Below are 16,780 nucleotides of genomic sequence, written 5' to 3'. Positions count from 1 at the left end.
TTTCTTTGTTTTGATTTGTTTGTTTTTTGTTTTTGTAATTGTTTTGAACCCTGTGAATATTGTCTGTTTTTAAAATGGAAGAACTAAAGTCTATTTGCTCATGAACCTCCGTCCATGTTGGTATCCCCTATGCACGCATGTGGGAGCACACATGCACACACAGCTAAACACTTACTAGTATCTTGTTAGTAATATATCCAGAACATTTTTCAAACATGGATGAGCATTTTTTGCTGGTTCCATATAATTGACATCTAAGCTGCTTCTAATGGTGGTTTTGCATGAGCAAGTACATCTGTAGGATAAATTCCCAGAAGTGGAAATTGCTGGGTTAGAGGATTGTTTGTATAGTTGTGATACATATAGCCAAATAGCTTTCTATAGGTAACATATCAGTTTACCTTTCCATGAGTACTCATGAGAGCATATGTGGGAAACCATTACTGTGTACTACCGAACTTGAAGTTTTACAAATAAGATAGGTGAAAAATGGTATTTTAGTGTAATTTTAATTCATATTTTCTTGCTAAGACTGAGGTTAAGCATATTTTCATATGCTCTGGAGCCCGACCCATCAGTTAAAAGTTTCTTGGAGATTACCCAAATAGCAGTCGCTGGCCATTGTAGGAAATTTGGAAAATTCAGGAAAGTGTTGAAATGAATAATGATTACTTAAAGTTATTAATATGTTGTATTCCTATTGTCCTGTCCTGTTTTCCATGTTAATGTACCTATGATACTTGTTTATATTTGAGCATACTGCATATACAAGTTATCCTTAAAAGTTACATATGCCACAAATCTATCAATTTGAGTATTTCATGGAGTCATTTTGAAGGCTACAATAGCAATTAAAGTAGGAAGCTTTTATTAAAGTCTGAGCCATAGTGAGTATAATTTTTCTTTTTAAGGGAAGGAAGACTTAGTGTCCATGTTAGGAACTGAAACTGTTGGTTTATTTTTACCACCTGATGGAAATTTAAAGAACTGAATACATGAAAAGACATAACTCTAAAACTTATTAATATAGTATTTTTAATAATTATTTCAACTAGTTTATCTCATTTGCATAGTATTAACAGCACCCATTTAATTGGGTAAAGCCAAGCACTGTGTACTTTGTATAATTTTTTCAACATTTCTGCTAGGAAGTTGTTAGTTACCATTTTACAGATGAGCAAAATGAAGCTTAGATTTATGAGAATCTTAGAGCGATTTAGTGGATTTCCCTGGGTTACATAGTAGATTTAGATGGGCTCAGTATTTAACTTTTCCTTTGTCTCATGGCCAAAGTTGTATTTATTTCATACTGCTATTCTGTGGTCTTCTATGGCTAACTTTACTTCAGAGATGAGTTTCTGTAGTAGCATTTAGTGTAGAGGAGGGTCCAGTCAACTCAGAACAAGAGGTTTTTGATTATTTGGGTTACTTTTCTTGTTTGGATATTTCAAATATTTGTATTCTTAGGATTACAGGGGATTTGAGGGGAAACTGAACAGTTAAATAGAGAATTTCAGCCAAATGCTTTTTGGCATACTCTTAGTAAACCTTGACTCAAAACCATTAAGAGTAGGCAGCTATTTTTGGTTGTTATTGTGCCTATCAAAAAAATGAAATTCTCCAAACCGAACCAAGTAATGACTAACTTTTGACTGAGACTCAGCAAAGACGTTTCACATTGCAACCTAATATGCACATATGCTATCCATATGTAAGAAATTAAAGCTAGTTCAGCCAAGGGACAGTATGAGCAAGGGCACAGGTTTAGAGAAGGGAAAGCATTATGTGCGCTGGACAGATAGGATGTTTAAGAAGAGGGGGTGGGGTAGATGAGACTGGAGCAGTAGGTTGGGCCTTTATATATCTTGCTGTGGATTGAGGAGCCACCAGAGCTTTTTAATTGGAGGGGAATGACAGTGATTTTTACAGAACGTCCTGTCTGGTAAGAATGTTGATAACAGACTATGTAGGAGATTATAACAAAATTTCGACTCTGTATAGGGTAGTAGAGTGGAGAATAAAGGATAGCTAGGAGTTAGGGTGTAACTTTTATTAAGTGGGGGCCTGGGCGGAATTAATAAATATTTGGAGGAAGGTGAGAAATAGTTTTGGTTTTGAACTTGTTGAATTTGGGATACCAATAAAATACTCTTCAAGTGGAAATGACTGCTAGGTTGGGGGTGGGAACTAGAGTTAGGATTGACATTTGCTATATTACATAGGTAATATTAGAAGTCAGAAGAATAACGTGTAAAACTCTGTATAAAACAAGAAAACTAGAGGGTTGAGGATCAGTTTTTAGGAAGATGGCCGCAAATGGAGAGAGGGAAGGAACTGAAAGAGAGAAATAGTTTTAGTACATCTGATCTCTGGCGTGAATAGCCAGTAGCCTGCATATTTCAGGACCTACTTCCTTTCTGAATGCTATTTTTAGAAATATGAATAGATGGATTGACTAAACGGTTCTCCAAGTATTGTCTGGGAACCCTTGGAAGTCCTTAAGTTCCTGGGATTTTATTCATATACTTAAAAACAAACCAAAAGCATTGCAAAACATTCAAAATAGAAGCAGATAAAAGAATCCAGCTGTCTTCTATTAGGCCAGACATTAGAGATAAGCAAAAATGTAAAAACCGTGTACTCTGCTAAATTTTTTTTGGTTTGTAAGAATGTACTTGCATAGAAAATGTTTATGTTAACATAGGATGAGTTTTTATTGTTAGGAGTTGATATTTTAACTATTTCATTTTAATTTCCTAATAAAGTATATCTATTAGTAGTTTGGCATGCTAAGTTATTTGAAGAATGCAGAGTTTCTGAGATCAGAAGTTTAAAACTTCTGAATTAGCCAAAATGGTTTATATCTTGTTTTTAAAGTGGGAGAAAGCTATCCATTTCACTGGAGTGAATTAAAAAATCTGTGAGCATTCTTGCCTTGAGAATTTGGAATTAATTTTAAATAGCTTTAATTGACCAATGGGTTTTTTTTTTGTTTTTTTGTTTGTTTGTTTGTTTGTTTGATCTTATAAGGTGCATTTTGTGTTTGTGAGAGGCTAACTGAAATAAAGATATAAATAAAGCCTTGCTGGACAACCACTTAAACTTTTTGGCTTGTGGGTTTACATACCCAGAGAGCCACTTCTCTTATAGTTGAGTATTTTTGTTCATTTAAAATCCTTCAAAGATATGGATTGTTGTGTTCCTAGAGAAGCAGTGTAACCACCCTTCCCTCCTTCAGATATTTGTCAGTGACAACAAATCCCAAAATTGCAGAAGTAACCTAACTAAAATGTAGTAATAGTACAGTAATCAGTATTCTTTACCAAAAAAATTCCCCCACATGTACTTTTCAAGCATTAGAGTCTGATAGGCTTTTGGAAGCTTTAATGGAGACCCATCATGTTGAATCTATATGACAGTGACTAAAATTGACTTTTGGTATGGTACCAAGGTGTTGCTATTGTGCATACCTCTCCTAGATTCTGCTGACCTATAAAGCAAATTTGAATTGAATTAAAAGATAACAGCTATATAATTACAAGTGGATATGATTCCTATTTTCACTTCCATTTTGTAACTCAAATTGTATAGGAATTTAAGTTACAGTTTCTTAGATTTTTTAAATTTTATTTTTATTTTTGGAAACTAACCTTTGTTATTAAGTAGAATTTTTCCTAAGTTGGATTTTCCCCCAGTGCATGAGAATTGGTTAATGGTGGAACTATTGATACTGAAGAGCAGGGGTGGGGAACCTTTTTTCTGCCAAGGGCCGTTTGGATATTTATGACATCATTCGTGGGCCATATAAAATTATCAACTTAAAAATTAGCTATGGAAAAAGCTCCTAGATTTATTGAATTTTGAGTCCTGCCTGAGGTTGCCTTGGCAGGGCTGGAACAAATGATTTCATATGGCTGGGACTGGATGTTCCCCACCCCTGCTGTAGAGCATATTCAACAAAGCCTCAGTGGACCTAGCCCACTCAGGAGTACAATTATGTCATGTCAGTGTTAGGCATGACCCTTCCTTGGCCTAGAGTGCTCATTCTTTTATAAGTTTGAGTCATAAATAATAATTTGTGGTGTGCCTAATTGAATTTTGTGTTCAATTATTAGAACGTGATAAAATACTTTATGTTAAATATACCTGATATGCAGGCAGAGTAGAATTAATTTAAATGTGAAATTATTTGATAGATTCCACAGTGGTGTGTGGAGTACATGCGATCATTACCAGGACCCAAGAGAGGAGTTGCCTGTACTCAACCCAGGAGAGTGGCTGCAATGAGTGTGGCTCAGAGAGTTGCTGATGAAATGGATGTGATGTTGGGCCAGGAAGTTGGTTACTCCATTCGATTTGAAGACTGCAGTAGTGCAAAAACCATTCTTAAGTAAGTACTATCTTTAAAAATGGACACTTTCTCTTAGTTTTCTGCCTGGTGGAGTCTCAAGTCACCAAAATTTAGAATAGTCCAGAGTAGCATTTTCGACTTATAGGTAGCATTTTATTATGGTTTCTGTTTCTTGGTAGTAATACATGTTCAGTAGACATTGAAGTTCAAAGGTCAGATTTTAGTTAGTTGGTGCTGAATCTTAGGTGAAATGCTAGATCATGTAAATGTGATAGAAAAATAAAGTGACATACTTTAGTAGAGGACAGTTACTTTTAGAAAGTAACTGTGTGGGAAGGTATATGACTTATTTAGGGAGAGGGCTTTTAATGTTAATTATACAGCTATTAACCACGCATATATTATGAGCTAAAAGGAGGAATCTTGTTCTGTAATATACTCTTGTAGTCTCTTCAAAGTCCTCATTCCTGTTCATTGTTGCATGGCACACGATTGACTACCATATTGAGCTTTCTAACATTTTATTTGGGTTTTTTAAATTTTTTGTTTTCATCTTACACTTGCATTCTGCACAAGTTGTGATATATTTTGCTTGATGGTAATGCTTTTGAAAAATCTTTTCCTTTTATTGCTTCTGTTTGTTCTGTATATAGTTGACATTTAAATCATTCTCTAAAAATGATTTGTCACCATGTACTCTTCCCCCAGAGATTGTTTCTAAAAGACAGTTTTGGAACACAACGTTACATGGGCAGTAACAGCGAGTCTTTGATGTCAGAACTATCTACAGTGTTATGAGGGAAACAATATATCTGATAGAAATTGTTTAATGTATGCAGAAGTAGAATAGTATAATGAGCTTCAGTGTATTTGTCGTGCATCTTTAACCATGGCCAGTCTTGTTTCATCCATATCCCAGCCTTTTCCTCTCTTATAATTTGAAGCAAATCCTAGACATCATACTCTTTCATCTGTAAGTATTTCAATGTATATCTCTCAAAGATAAGGTCTTAAAATATAGTAACTGATATCACAACTTGAAATTTTTTCTTAATCAAAATACCCATCTACTCATCAAGTTTTGTCATTATTTTTTAGTTTTTTTTGTATATATTTTATTTTATTAGAACTTGAGGTTAATGATTTCAGTATCATTTTGATAGCAGTTGAATTTGTGTTTACTTAAATCAGCTTGTCTGTGACTTTATGAGGCATGTTTTTGGCTTAAACCTTTATCTTCATTGAATAAATCTTTAGTGATAATCACATTATTGATCAGTTATAATTACAGTGTAATTGACTAAAGAATTACATGAACAGAATGATAGCTTGTGGTTTTATATTACTTTAAAATGGGATAATATCAAGGACTTTAGGATAATAAAGGGGCAGATTTTACTCATTTTTAGGAGGAATACTCTGACATTTGGCTCACTATGCCCTGGACTTTTCTTGGTAAGCCACAGTGGAGCAGGGAGAAGAGAATTTGGAACATGGGAGATGAGAAAGTTATGTTCAGTATTGGGGCAGAGAGAGAGTGTGTGTGCATGTGTGTGAGTGAAGTGGTAGGTTTTCAAAAGATGTGAGCTTGTGAAAGATTCTGGTTCAGTTACTAGGGAGTAACAAGTAACATATTTGATAGCTCAAAATGAGAGTGTTTTGGCGTTGTGACTTTTTTTGGGGGAATGGTTTCCAGAGGTTACAACTAAACTTAAAAAAATATTTACTCCAGACAGGGTATAGTTATTGGAATTTCTTCTTGAATCTTCTGAAGAGCTAGAGCTAACCTAGTATTGCGTTTAAGTGATGTTAAGTCTTATTTAATAGTACAGGTCTAATGCTGGTTTTGACTAATGGTAATGCTCCATTAAACTGTTTTATGAATCCCTAGATATATTTTGTATTGTCATCTGTCAACTCCTATCTTAGAACACAGATGTTAAAAACAGCTAAACTCTGAAATGAATAAAGATATATTTTTAAAAAAACAAACAAAAACAGCTAAAGCCTTAACTAAATGAGGGTCAGCTACATAGTTAATTGGGTAGGAAGAGTGAATACATCAGACAACTATCAGTACCCACCCTCCATTAGCTATATTCATATATAGATTTTAAATGTTTATGTGAAGCTTTTAATTTTTACCAGAGGAGGATGGTGAAGACTAATTTCTGAAGTTTCTGCCTTAGGTACTCAGAATTTAACCATTATCTTATTTGATTCATTGTTGACGATAATCATGTGCTATTTAAATGAGTTTGTTTGAGAGTACTTTAGCTAAATTAGTTTATCTTTAAGTCATCTCTATACAGATGAAGGTTCCAAAGATAGTTTCTTCATTGTTTGGGACACTAACATAAATTTTAGATTCTAGGTCTAATATTGCATCATTTTCAGAGGATTGGGTCTAGGATAAATTAGTGCACACTCTGTTAGGCTAACCTTAAATAGCTACCCTGTCCCTGCATGCTAGTTAGTTTGCAAAATCACCACTGCTAAATGGTTTCATTTGTTATGTGCTTGTCTAGGCTTATCTTTTTTTCCTGAAGTGTTCCTTTTGCCATCTTGGAAATTATGAAACAACAAAAAACCCCACAGTGAGGTAGCTAAACAAGAGCAAGACTTGAAAGATAGCAGCCAGATTTGTTACTATTTAGGAAAATACCTTAATTTATTTTTAATGCATTTATATTAAAGGAAGAAGAGGTTGATAGGCTTTTCAGTGGATATTAATTTTTTTTTCTTTTTTTTTAATCTTGATTTCAGAGAGAGGAAGAGAGAGGGAGAGAGAGAGAAACATCAGTGATGAGAGAGTCATTGATCTGCTGCCTCCTGCACGTCCCTGTCCAGTGATGGAGCCCTCAACCCAGGCATGTGCCCTGACCTGGAATCGAACCTCGGATTTCCTCAATCATAGGTTGGCACTCAACCGCTGAGCCATGTCAGCTGGGCTGCAGGGCTGCAGCAGATTTTAAGAAGCACTTTGTAGTTGGAGTTGTAACAGTTTTTAAGAAATTCTTTTTTTTTTTTCTTTTTTTTTGGAGGGAGTTGATAATTCTTTAGGTAATAAAATAGTTGGGTAGTCTTGAACCTTCTGGAAAAAACCATAGTATTTGAAGTTGCTAATTTGATAATTAATTTCACTGTTATTTTAGGTGATGCTTTTTGATTTTTTTCCCCCCTAGCTGCAAAATTACTAATCTCTTTTGATATTGAGGGAACCCAGTAATTTACACAAGTAATGCTTAGTCATTTAGTTAATACTGAGTACCTCCTGTATGTCAGGCAGTGCTAGGTACAGTAGTAAAAAGTAAATCTGGTTCTTGTCTCCATAAAGCAAATAAAAAATAAATGTAAAATTTCAAATTGTCATTAGGCTTTTGAAAGAACATTGGGGTTTATATGAAAGCATAATTTGAGAGCTGAATTTAAGTCAAGGCCTGAGTAGAAAGTAATGGCTAGCCTTGTGTTACAGGGTGGGTACAGAGCTTTCTAGGTAGATAGAACAGCTCCCCCTCTCCCCCCGCCCCCCAGGGAAAAATAATCTTTTTGACAAGGCAATGTCTGTATATTTAAAGTATCCACTTGGTTTATGTAAGTCAGCACTCCATGCCAGATCCCTTTTGAGATATAGGCTAATTTTGGACAGTATGGGTGATCACACATTGGTTTTTCTATCTCTCTCTTGCCTAATTGGAGTGTAAACCCTTTGGGAACAGAAATTGTGTCTATGTCTGTGTACTTGCTTTGTACACAGCTCTGTTTTAAAAAAATAATCAGGACAATGGAAGGGGTAACTGTGAAATTTGCCAGTATAATATAGACTGTGGGATAATTTTCAGCATAATCATGAAAAAAGGGTAGATTTTTCATGGAAAGACATTTTCCCTAATTTGTTAAAACTTCTCTTGGTGGAGAGGGTATAGTGACAGGGTGATTTGGTGTACATAATTTGTGGGGTTTTTTTGAATTTTTTGCTTTTGGATATCAGATTCATTTCAGTTTTGGAATCTGTCATAAAGGCTAAGGACCCGATCTAGGTTAATGTTTATGAAGCAAAATGTGTTGTACCTCTCTCATGGAGGACACATGTTTTTATATATGACTTCAGGACAAGCTTCTAGATAATCAAGAAGTGTTAATGATAAGTAAGACATGGTAGAAATTTGTAATTAAGTGACAGTGAGAAAGGAATAGTCTTGGGTTTCAAGGTGTGATGAGTCCCTTGTAAAGCTTGAGGGAGAGAAGTTTTGAACAAATCAGCTACAGAGATACTACTCAACACAATATGGATTTGAAACTTGTAGAATTTTTTTAATCTCCAAAAGCCAATCTAGGCAAGAAGATGAAAGGAATTAAAAAATAGTTGACAAACCTAAGAGCCTAGGGCAACACGCTATGATTAGGAGCTGGTTGGTACAGAATCTTCAAGGTTGACATTAGGGAGGACTTACCAGATGCTGCCACAGGAGATTCTTTGGAGCCCCTGGAAACAACAGTTTGAAGCACCAAGTGCATAACACCTACATAGAGATTCCAGAGTGGTGTGTCCAACACAGCAATCTCATTTTAAAATAGATACTTGAGAAGAGAATCAAAGGGAAATAGATCTAGAACACAGACTTCCGAATCAGTGCCTGGTTGTGTGCCAGCTCTGCCACTTATTAGCTGTGATCTTGGCTACATTAATGAACTTCCCTGTGCTTAGTGCTTTTTTGGAAGATGGAGCTAATAATAACTCTCATAGGGTTGTTCTGAGATCAAATATATTAATTTGTATACAGCCCTTAGAGTAATTCCTGTCACCCAGCAAGTGCTAAGTCAACATTGCTACTCTTACGGCTGCTCTTGGTGGTGGTAGATTTCCAGTGTGAAAAATTATTGGATCCTATTACCAGTTAACTCAGTTATCCCAGTTAATTAGAAAGGGGCTTATTAAACCAATTTAGTGAAGTTCCTTTTAACACAACAATTGAATTACAGTTTGAGGGTTTTGACTTGAATTACACCTTGACATTACTTCTCACTATGAAATAGATGAATGAATCCAAGTATTCTTTTAAGGCTGGAGGTAAGCTGTGGAAATAGGCCTGGTACTTTGGAGATCATTAATTATACAAACAATTATATACTAATTATTGAGCATTTGTTATATGGTAGGCTTGAAGTTAGATAAAGGCAGTTTTGCTGGATATTTAGAAATAGGTGTTGGGAATAAAGAATAAATGTTAATTCACCACTTAAGCAGTTCTTATCAGAATAATCACTTGTCACTCTAGAATTAGAAATCTATTGGCTTTTGTTAATTTGTAGAAAGCTAACTTGATTTCCTAAATGTCTGCATATATTATTACATATGACCTTTGTGCTTATACTTACACCCTGCAAGGTATTAATTATAGGCCTTTTGTTTATGGTGCCAATGTCTTTAAAAACAACCTACACATTGATCTTAGCTTTTTGTAAATTCTCTTGGGATGGTAAAACATTTTCTTTAAAACCTGTGAAGATCTGAGGAATGGATAGTATATTTTGGGGGGAAAAATTTTTTTTCTGTTCTTCTAACTCTGAAACACATACCGAATATATTTTAGCTGTTTGCAGAAATAAAGCTGTGTGCTTTGGCTGCTGATGTTAAGCACTTCGGCTAAGAATCATGAGGTGATACATATTGCAAATGTGGTTTTGATATTTTGTCTGCTTTTTGTCCCATTTTTTTGGTGTAGAAATGCATTAAAACATTGCAGATTTCAATTTATTCAAAATACTATATGGTGCCTTACCATGTGACTGTTTATATCTACTACTTTGTTCTCATTGTAATGATTCATGCTGTGTATAGTGCTATTGTGATTACGGTAAGATTAGTGTTGCCTCATACTGTATAATGTTTATAATGTTTCGCTAGGAATATGTCGTTCAACCAAAGCCTATATAAATCTTTGTTTATCCCTTTCCCAATGAAAAGAACATTAAATATATAAAGGAACTGTTGCTAGTGTCGCTGGCTCTGACTTCATTCGGGAGACAAGCTATGAAGCAATTACTGTAGTTTGGGTGTCACATGCGTTAGAGAGGGCATTTTATCTGAGCTGAGAAGGATGGAGAGATTTTGATAGGAATATTAGATTTTAAATACAGTAGAAGTTACCATGCTGCCTTGGTTTACAGCATGCTTAATGTCTGAGTAATTTTTTTTTGTAATAGCCTAGATCTAAAGAAATAACTCAGAATTCCATTTATTTAATAGTTCAGTCCTAACAACTTACTTATGTTCTAACAACTTAATAGCCCTTTAAACAAATGCCACACTTAAATTGAAAGAAAAAAATCCCGCAATATTTTAATTTCATTCTTAATTACTGTTGTTTACTAATGTGATGTCTGTGCCAGTTGAACACTGCAGTGTCTTAAGTGTTGGAATCAGATGGGTACTGTCACCTTTATTTTCTATACTGATTTTTGTCTTGTACAGCTGACCCTTCAACAACATGAGGCTTAGGGTGGCTGGTCCATCATGCCCATCCATGTCAAAAACTTGAGTTGTCCTTAGGTATCCACAGGTAATTGGTTCCATGATCACCACCACCACCCCTTCCCTCCCACAGATGGCAACAGTTGGTGTAGATCACTGTATATCATTGGTCTTCTGCATCTGTGGACTCCCAGATGGAAAATAGTACAGGTATTTATTGAAAATATCTGTATAAGTGGACCCATACAGTTCAAAGCTATATTGTTCAAGGGTCAGCTGTACTTGACTTTTTAATCATAGCAAGAGTCCAGCTTTTTAAAGGTGACATCATGAAAAGGAATGTAGCGTGATGCACAGTTGAAAGCCAGTCCTACGGTATCACATGTCGAGTGTGAAAAACTAATATAAATTGTTTTGAATCTCTAAGGGCAGAACATAATACTCTCTAGAAATAGGCTATCATGAAACAAACCGAATAAATTTTCTTTATCACTGAAGTAGCCTGTTTATACCCAAGAAAGTAGTTTCTTCTTCTCTTGACCGTATGTATATACAGTTAAACACAGCTAAAGAAGAGGGGTGCATTCCAGGAAATGTCATTATATGATTTTGTTGTGCAAGCATCATAGAGTGTACTTACACAAACCTACCTGGTATAGCCTACTACACACATAGCTTCTATGGTATGCCACTCGGGTGTGGTCTGGTAACATTATGCGCTGCATGACTGTACATTAATGTTAAGGTTATACAGTAATCTAAACTCAGATTGTGCTAGGAGTTTTATATAAGCTGTCCTTGAGGAGATCTTAATACTGAATTACAAAATGTATTGTTTTTTTAAGCTGTGGTGTTCACATTGATCAGGTTTGTGAAATTGTCTTAACTTCATAGAACTATATAATTGAGAAATATAGTGCTAGACATTTTGAATCCCAAAATGGCTAGAAACTTTATTTTAAGCTGACATGTGTACTTAGAATAGATAATCAAATTATTTTTTTTTGTACATATGGTGTATAGAAGTAACATTGGAAGAAATTGTTTTGATGAAGGAAGATAATTTGATGACTTCTGTCTGTAGTTATTGAATAAGGACAATAGCAGTCACTGTGAGCATGTTTAAAATTGTTTTTTCTTATTTTGGTAATCAACCATTTTATAGTGTTGACATTGAAGGATGATTAGGGTGTTTAGTCTCACCATATTTAGTAGTGAAGAGAGCTATGGGTTTAAAATTCTTTGTATTCTACATAGTCTGTCTTCTAAAATAGTTCTTGAGAAGTGAAAGTTGTTATAGCTTTGTTCTGTTCTCATTCAAAAAGTATTTTACTGGTAGCTATACACAAAAATATGTTACATGGTGCAGGGGGAAAATGAAAGAGTAATTGTTGCTTTTGGTTTGGTCGTGATCTCTCAGAAGTCTTAATCTGTTGTAACTGAAGAAATTACTACATACAAACCGGTTTGTGTAGGCATTTTAATGTGGGTGGCTTTCTTTAATAGAGGCACTCATGTGACTGTAGTGGGTTAATCTAAAAACTTAGTTGTAAATAGAAAATTTATACAAACCTTAAATGTTTTATTTTTGCTTTTTATAAATCTGCTGATGAAGGATCAATCAATTGACTGCCTCCTGCATGCCCCCTATCTGGGATCAAGCTGCAGCCTTGGACATGTGCCCTGACTGGGAATCAAACCGTTAACCTCTTGGTGCATGGGATGATGCCCAACCAACTGAGCTACATCTGCCAAGCTAAAATGTCTAGTTTGTTCATTCTTTTTTTTTTTAAAATATATTTTTATTGATTTCAGAGAGAGGGAGAGAAAAACATCAGTGATGAGTCATTGACTGGCTGCCTCCTGCACGCCACCTGCTTGGGATCAAGCCCTCAACCCAGGCATGTGCCCTGACCTGGAATCAAACCTTGATCTCTTGGATCATAGGCTGACACTCAACCACCGAGCCACACTCTCCAGCAAAATGTCTAGTTCTTAAGGTGGAGTTTGAACTTATAACACTTGTAAAATACACAGGTGTTGCTTTTCTGGAATTCAACAAGAGAATTTAGTCTTTTGGGAAATCTGGAATTTCAGACCCCTTTCATTCTTTTATAGTTACCCTCACCCATTTGATAATTCTTATGTGTGTGTGTGAGACTCATCTTTTTTAAACTTTTCTGAAGCATACAACGTAGGATACGTACATGCAACTATTTTTTGTGCTAAGAGTTTATTTCATGTCAAATGTAATTAGTCCAACTGGTAGGGACAGAAACGTAGCTATAATACTACCGTACGTTTTATAGAGGGTAAGGTTATCTCAACTTATTAGGTGAAAGAGTGTAGTGTAGAATTTTACCATATTGAATATTTTCCAAGTGCCAGGAAGTTGGTATACTAGGTGCTTTCTATACATTGTTTTGTTTGATTTAAACACTAGCCACCATATTCTCATTTTACAATGGAGCATTAGAAAAGCTGACCTTGTTCAAGGTTGGACACAATTAAGAAAGTAGGAACTTAAACCTATGCTTGTCTTGCAACAAAGATGCCTTCTTAAGCACTGTATATGTGTTACTCCTTTCCACCCTCATTCCTTATGTCCCCATGTAAATCTCTGTGCAAGTATTTGTAAATCTCTCCTAGGTAATAGGGAAAGCAGTAAATCTAATTATACAGATTAAACAGTGCCAGTCATTTATAATAGATACTCTTTGAAGCAGATACTAAGAATTCTTTTGTTCATGCTGAGGCAAGTTTTGGATTATTTAGAAACACAGTTTTTATTTATCAGCATATTTAGTTATCCAGGATAATGCCTGTACTTTGAGAGGTAACCAAATTTTAACAGTGTTGGAATAGCACTTAATAAGTGGGATTTTCAGAACAAATTAACTTTAGCGTTTATAGCAGGGCTGTTTCAAGACATACCACTACTGCCCTGGCCTGTGTTGCTCTGTTGGGTGTCTTCCCCTGCACCAAAAGGTTGCAGGTTCAGTTCCTGATTGGGGCACATGCCCTGGTTGAGGCGTGGATCCCCTGTGGGGGGGTGTGCAGGAGGCAGCCAGTGGATGTTTTGCTCACATTGATTGTTCTCTCTCTCCTTCTCCCTTCCTCTCTTCTCTAAAAATCTATTTTAAAATCTTTAATAAAAGGACAAAGAGCTACTGGTTTCACTTACATTGAATTTTGGGGATTGTTCTAGAACAGTAAGTATAAAGTTGCCTCATTCTTTTTAATGGCTGCATAGTTTAACTAATTCTGTTGGTGGACACACGTATTTGCAGTTTTTGTTATTAAAAATTGTTGCTGCCCTTCGTACCCTTACAACGTGTACACACACTTTTTTTTCATGTGTACACGGATGTATAACTAAAATGAGTTTCCTACAAATGAAATTAGTTGGTCCAGAGGGTATGTTTGAATTTTTTTTTTTTATTTTTTTTTATTAACTGTTGCCAGATTGCCCTCCATGGAGATTTTATCTACTCTGACCACTAAGGAATGAGCAAATGGGCATCTGTTTTTGTACCCTTGCCAACACTGTGCTGTGGAACTTCTTTTATCTTTGTCAGTATTGCAAGTGAAAAATGGAATCTCATTATGGCTTTAATTTGCATTTCTTTTGTATGAAATTGAGCATCTTTACGTGTGTTTATGAGCCCTTTGTATTTCATTTTGGAATTTGAGACTTTTTTCCAGAAGCATTGTCACCTGGTTGACAATCATTTTGTCAGGTACTATTTAAAATGCACCCCAATACTAGTGAAGGTAAATTTGAAAAAATATGCGGTATTATAGGATTAATTAAATTTGATGTCTTCATATTCTTTGCCTCTCTTTCTATCGTTGGTTGGCCTTTTTCTTAATGATTTGTAGGAGCTTTTAACAAAATTAGCATTCTGGATATAAGATGCAATTTTTGTCCAGTTTGCTTTTTCTTTGCTTTGTTTCTGATACAGAGGTGGGCAGAAGTAGGTTTACACTTGTGAGTACACAAAACAGAGTTTATTCTTGTATTGTTTATTATTGCTAACCTGCTTTTACCCACCCGTGTACTTCATGCCGTGTAGAAACCTTGAGTTTTATACAAGTATATAATTAACAACTTATTTTTCTTCATTCTTTTTTGTTGCTGCTGTTAATCCTCACCCAAGGATATTGATTTTTTTAGAGGGAGAGGGAGACAGACAGACATTGATGTGCGAGACAGATCCATTGGTTGCTTCCTGAAAGCTCCGTGACCCAGCCTGAATTGAACCTGTGACACTTTGAACACTTTGATGCTCTAACTTCTTAGCCACACCGGCCAAAGCAGCAACTTATTTTGAAACATTGGATTGTGCATCATGCCCTGCCCAAGATTTTTAAAAATAATGTAATATTTGTATTACAGTATTTTAAACATCTTTAATCAACCAGACATTTGGGGGGGGAGGAGGGAGGTTCTAGAGAGGAATTTAGGAAGGTGCTCCCTCTCCCCTTCTCTCTTCCTCTCTCCCCCTCCCTCCCATCCCCCAACCCCTGCACTGCACCAAATAACATAGCACTAAGTTATTGGGGATTACTTCCCGACATAAACAGTTTTTTCATCACTCATAACTTGAACATTAACCAATGACATTTTAAAAGTTATGAATAATATATAGTTTACTTTAAAAATTTTATGGCATTCGTTCTGGAAAACATTTTCTGTGGATCTTTTTTCCTTTATGATTTTTTAGGAACCAGGCAACCTGAGATGTTTCAAAATATATAAACAAAAAACTAGACAACAAAAAACTGTAGACAACACATTTGCAATACATAATGTTTTACCATGCTTTATTTATATCACAGTTGGTGATGTTGACTGGGGTCAGGGCTGGCTGTTGGCTTGTAGTTGTATTACGCCATTTGTGTGTGCCCGTTGCAAAAATACATAAGCTAAGTTGATACTAAGCACACTGGGTTTCTTTTGGTTGATTTTCTTTTATTCATTAAACAGTTGTGGTTGGAAATATGAACTCTTTGTAACTTCAAGGATTTTTATTTTATTTATTGAGCATCTACCTTGCTTAATCTACCTCTTCTACCTCTTGTTTAACATAATTAATTTAGACTAGTTCTTACACTTTGGCAAGCATCAGAATCATATGAAAGCTTGTTAGAGCAGAGTGCTATGCCCCACCTTCAAAATTTCTGATTAAGTAGGTCTGGGGTGAGGCCCAAATTTTGTACTTCTAATCACTTCCCAGGTGATGTAAATGACTTTTTAAGTGAGTCCTTGTCCTAAAACAGTTAGAAAAACACTGGATAATAGGGTACCCAGAGAAATGCAGACTTCTTCTGTCCTATGCAATTTTTGTTTACGTTACTGAAACTTCAAAATTATATATCACCATTTTATTATTGTAATACCCTATTCTTGTGACTCACCCCTCAGCCTGGGTAAATATTTCATTCCTTCTATAAAACATAGTAAAAGTTTACTTAAGTAAAGGAAAATGGCTGCAGTTTTTATGGGACCACCAGTATTTGGCTCTGCCTTTTCTGTACTGTGTCAGGTTACTTTGTTTTTCACTTGTGTGTTTTTTTTTTTTTTTTAGCAAAGGCGTTCATGCATCTAGCAGTACAGCAAATTACCAGCGTTTGCTACACACACACACACACATACATACATACATATATTTATCTGGGACTTTGGAGAAAGTGTTAGTATATGAGGGGCCCAAGATTGGAATTGGTACACTGATACTTAGTCTTGGTAAGCTGTTTAACGGGTTTTGAGATCCTGGAAAGGTTACCTGCTAATTGTTTTCTTCACTGTAAAAGCAATCAATTTGATTGTATCTTCAAGAGATGTTCCAACTATAAAAATTTCCTTTTTCTTGAAGCTCTATTGTATAAATGGCAGTCTTCTCATATTAACTGGTGGTGTAGAACATAAATGTAGCATCTCAAGGAATTGG

General features: G+C 35.4%; 1 protein-coding gene across 1 annotated transcript in view; it reads left to right on the top strand.

Moving 5' to 3' along the window:
• The window catches only part of DHX15 (DEAH-box helicase 15), a 50,684-nt gene that overhangs the window by 7,396 nt on the left and 26,508 nt on the right, over nucleotides 1–16,780 (top strand). Inside the window, exon 3 of the mRNA XM_081135493.1 lies at nucleotides 4,197–4,390. Coding sequence (XP_080991619.1) covers nucleotides 4,197–4,390 — 194 coding nt within the window. The remainder of the gene's footprint in view (nucleotides 1–4,196; nucleotides 4,391–16,780) is intronic.

The sequence above is a fragment of the Miniopterus schreibersii genome, assembly GCF_964146895.1.
Source record: "Miniopterus schreibersii genome assembly, chromosome: 1".
NCBI classification, from domain to species: Eukaryota; Metazoa; Chordata; class Mammalia; order Chiroptera; family Miniopteridae; genus Miniopterus; species Miniopterus schreibersii.
The sequence above is the reverse complement of the archived record's forward strand: the minus strand, read 5'-3'. Positions and strand labels throughout refer to the sequence as shown.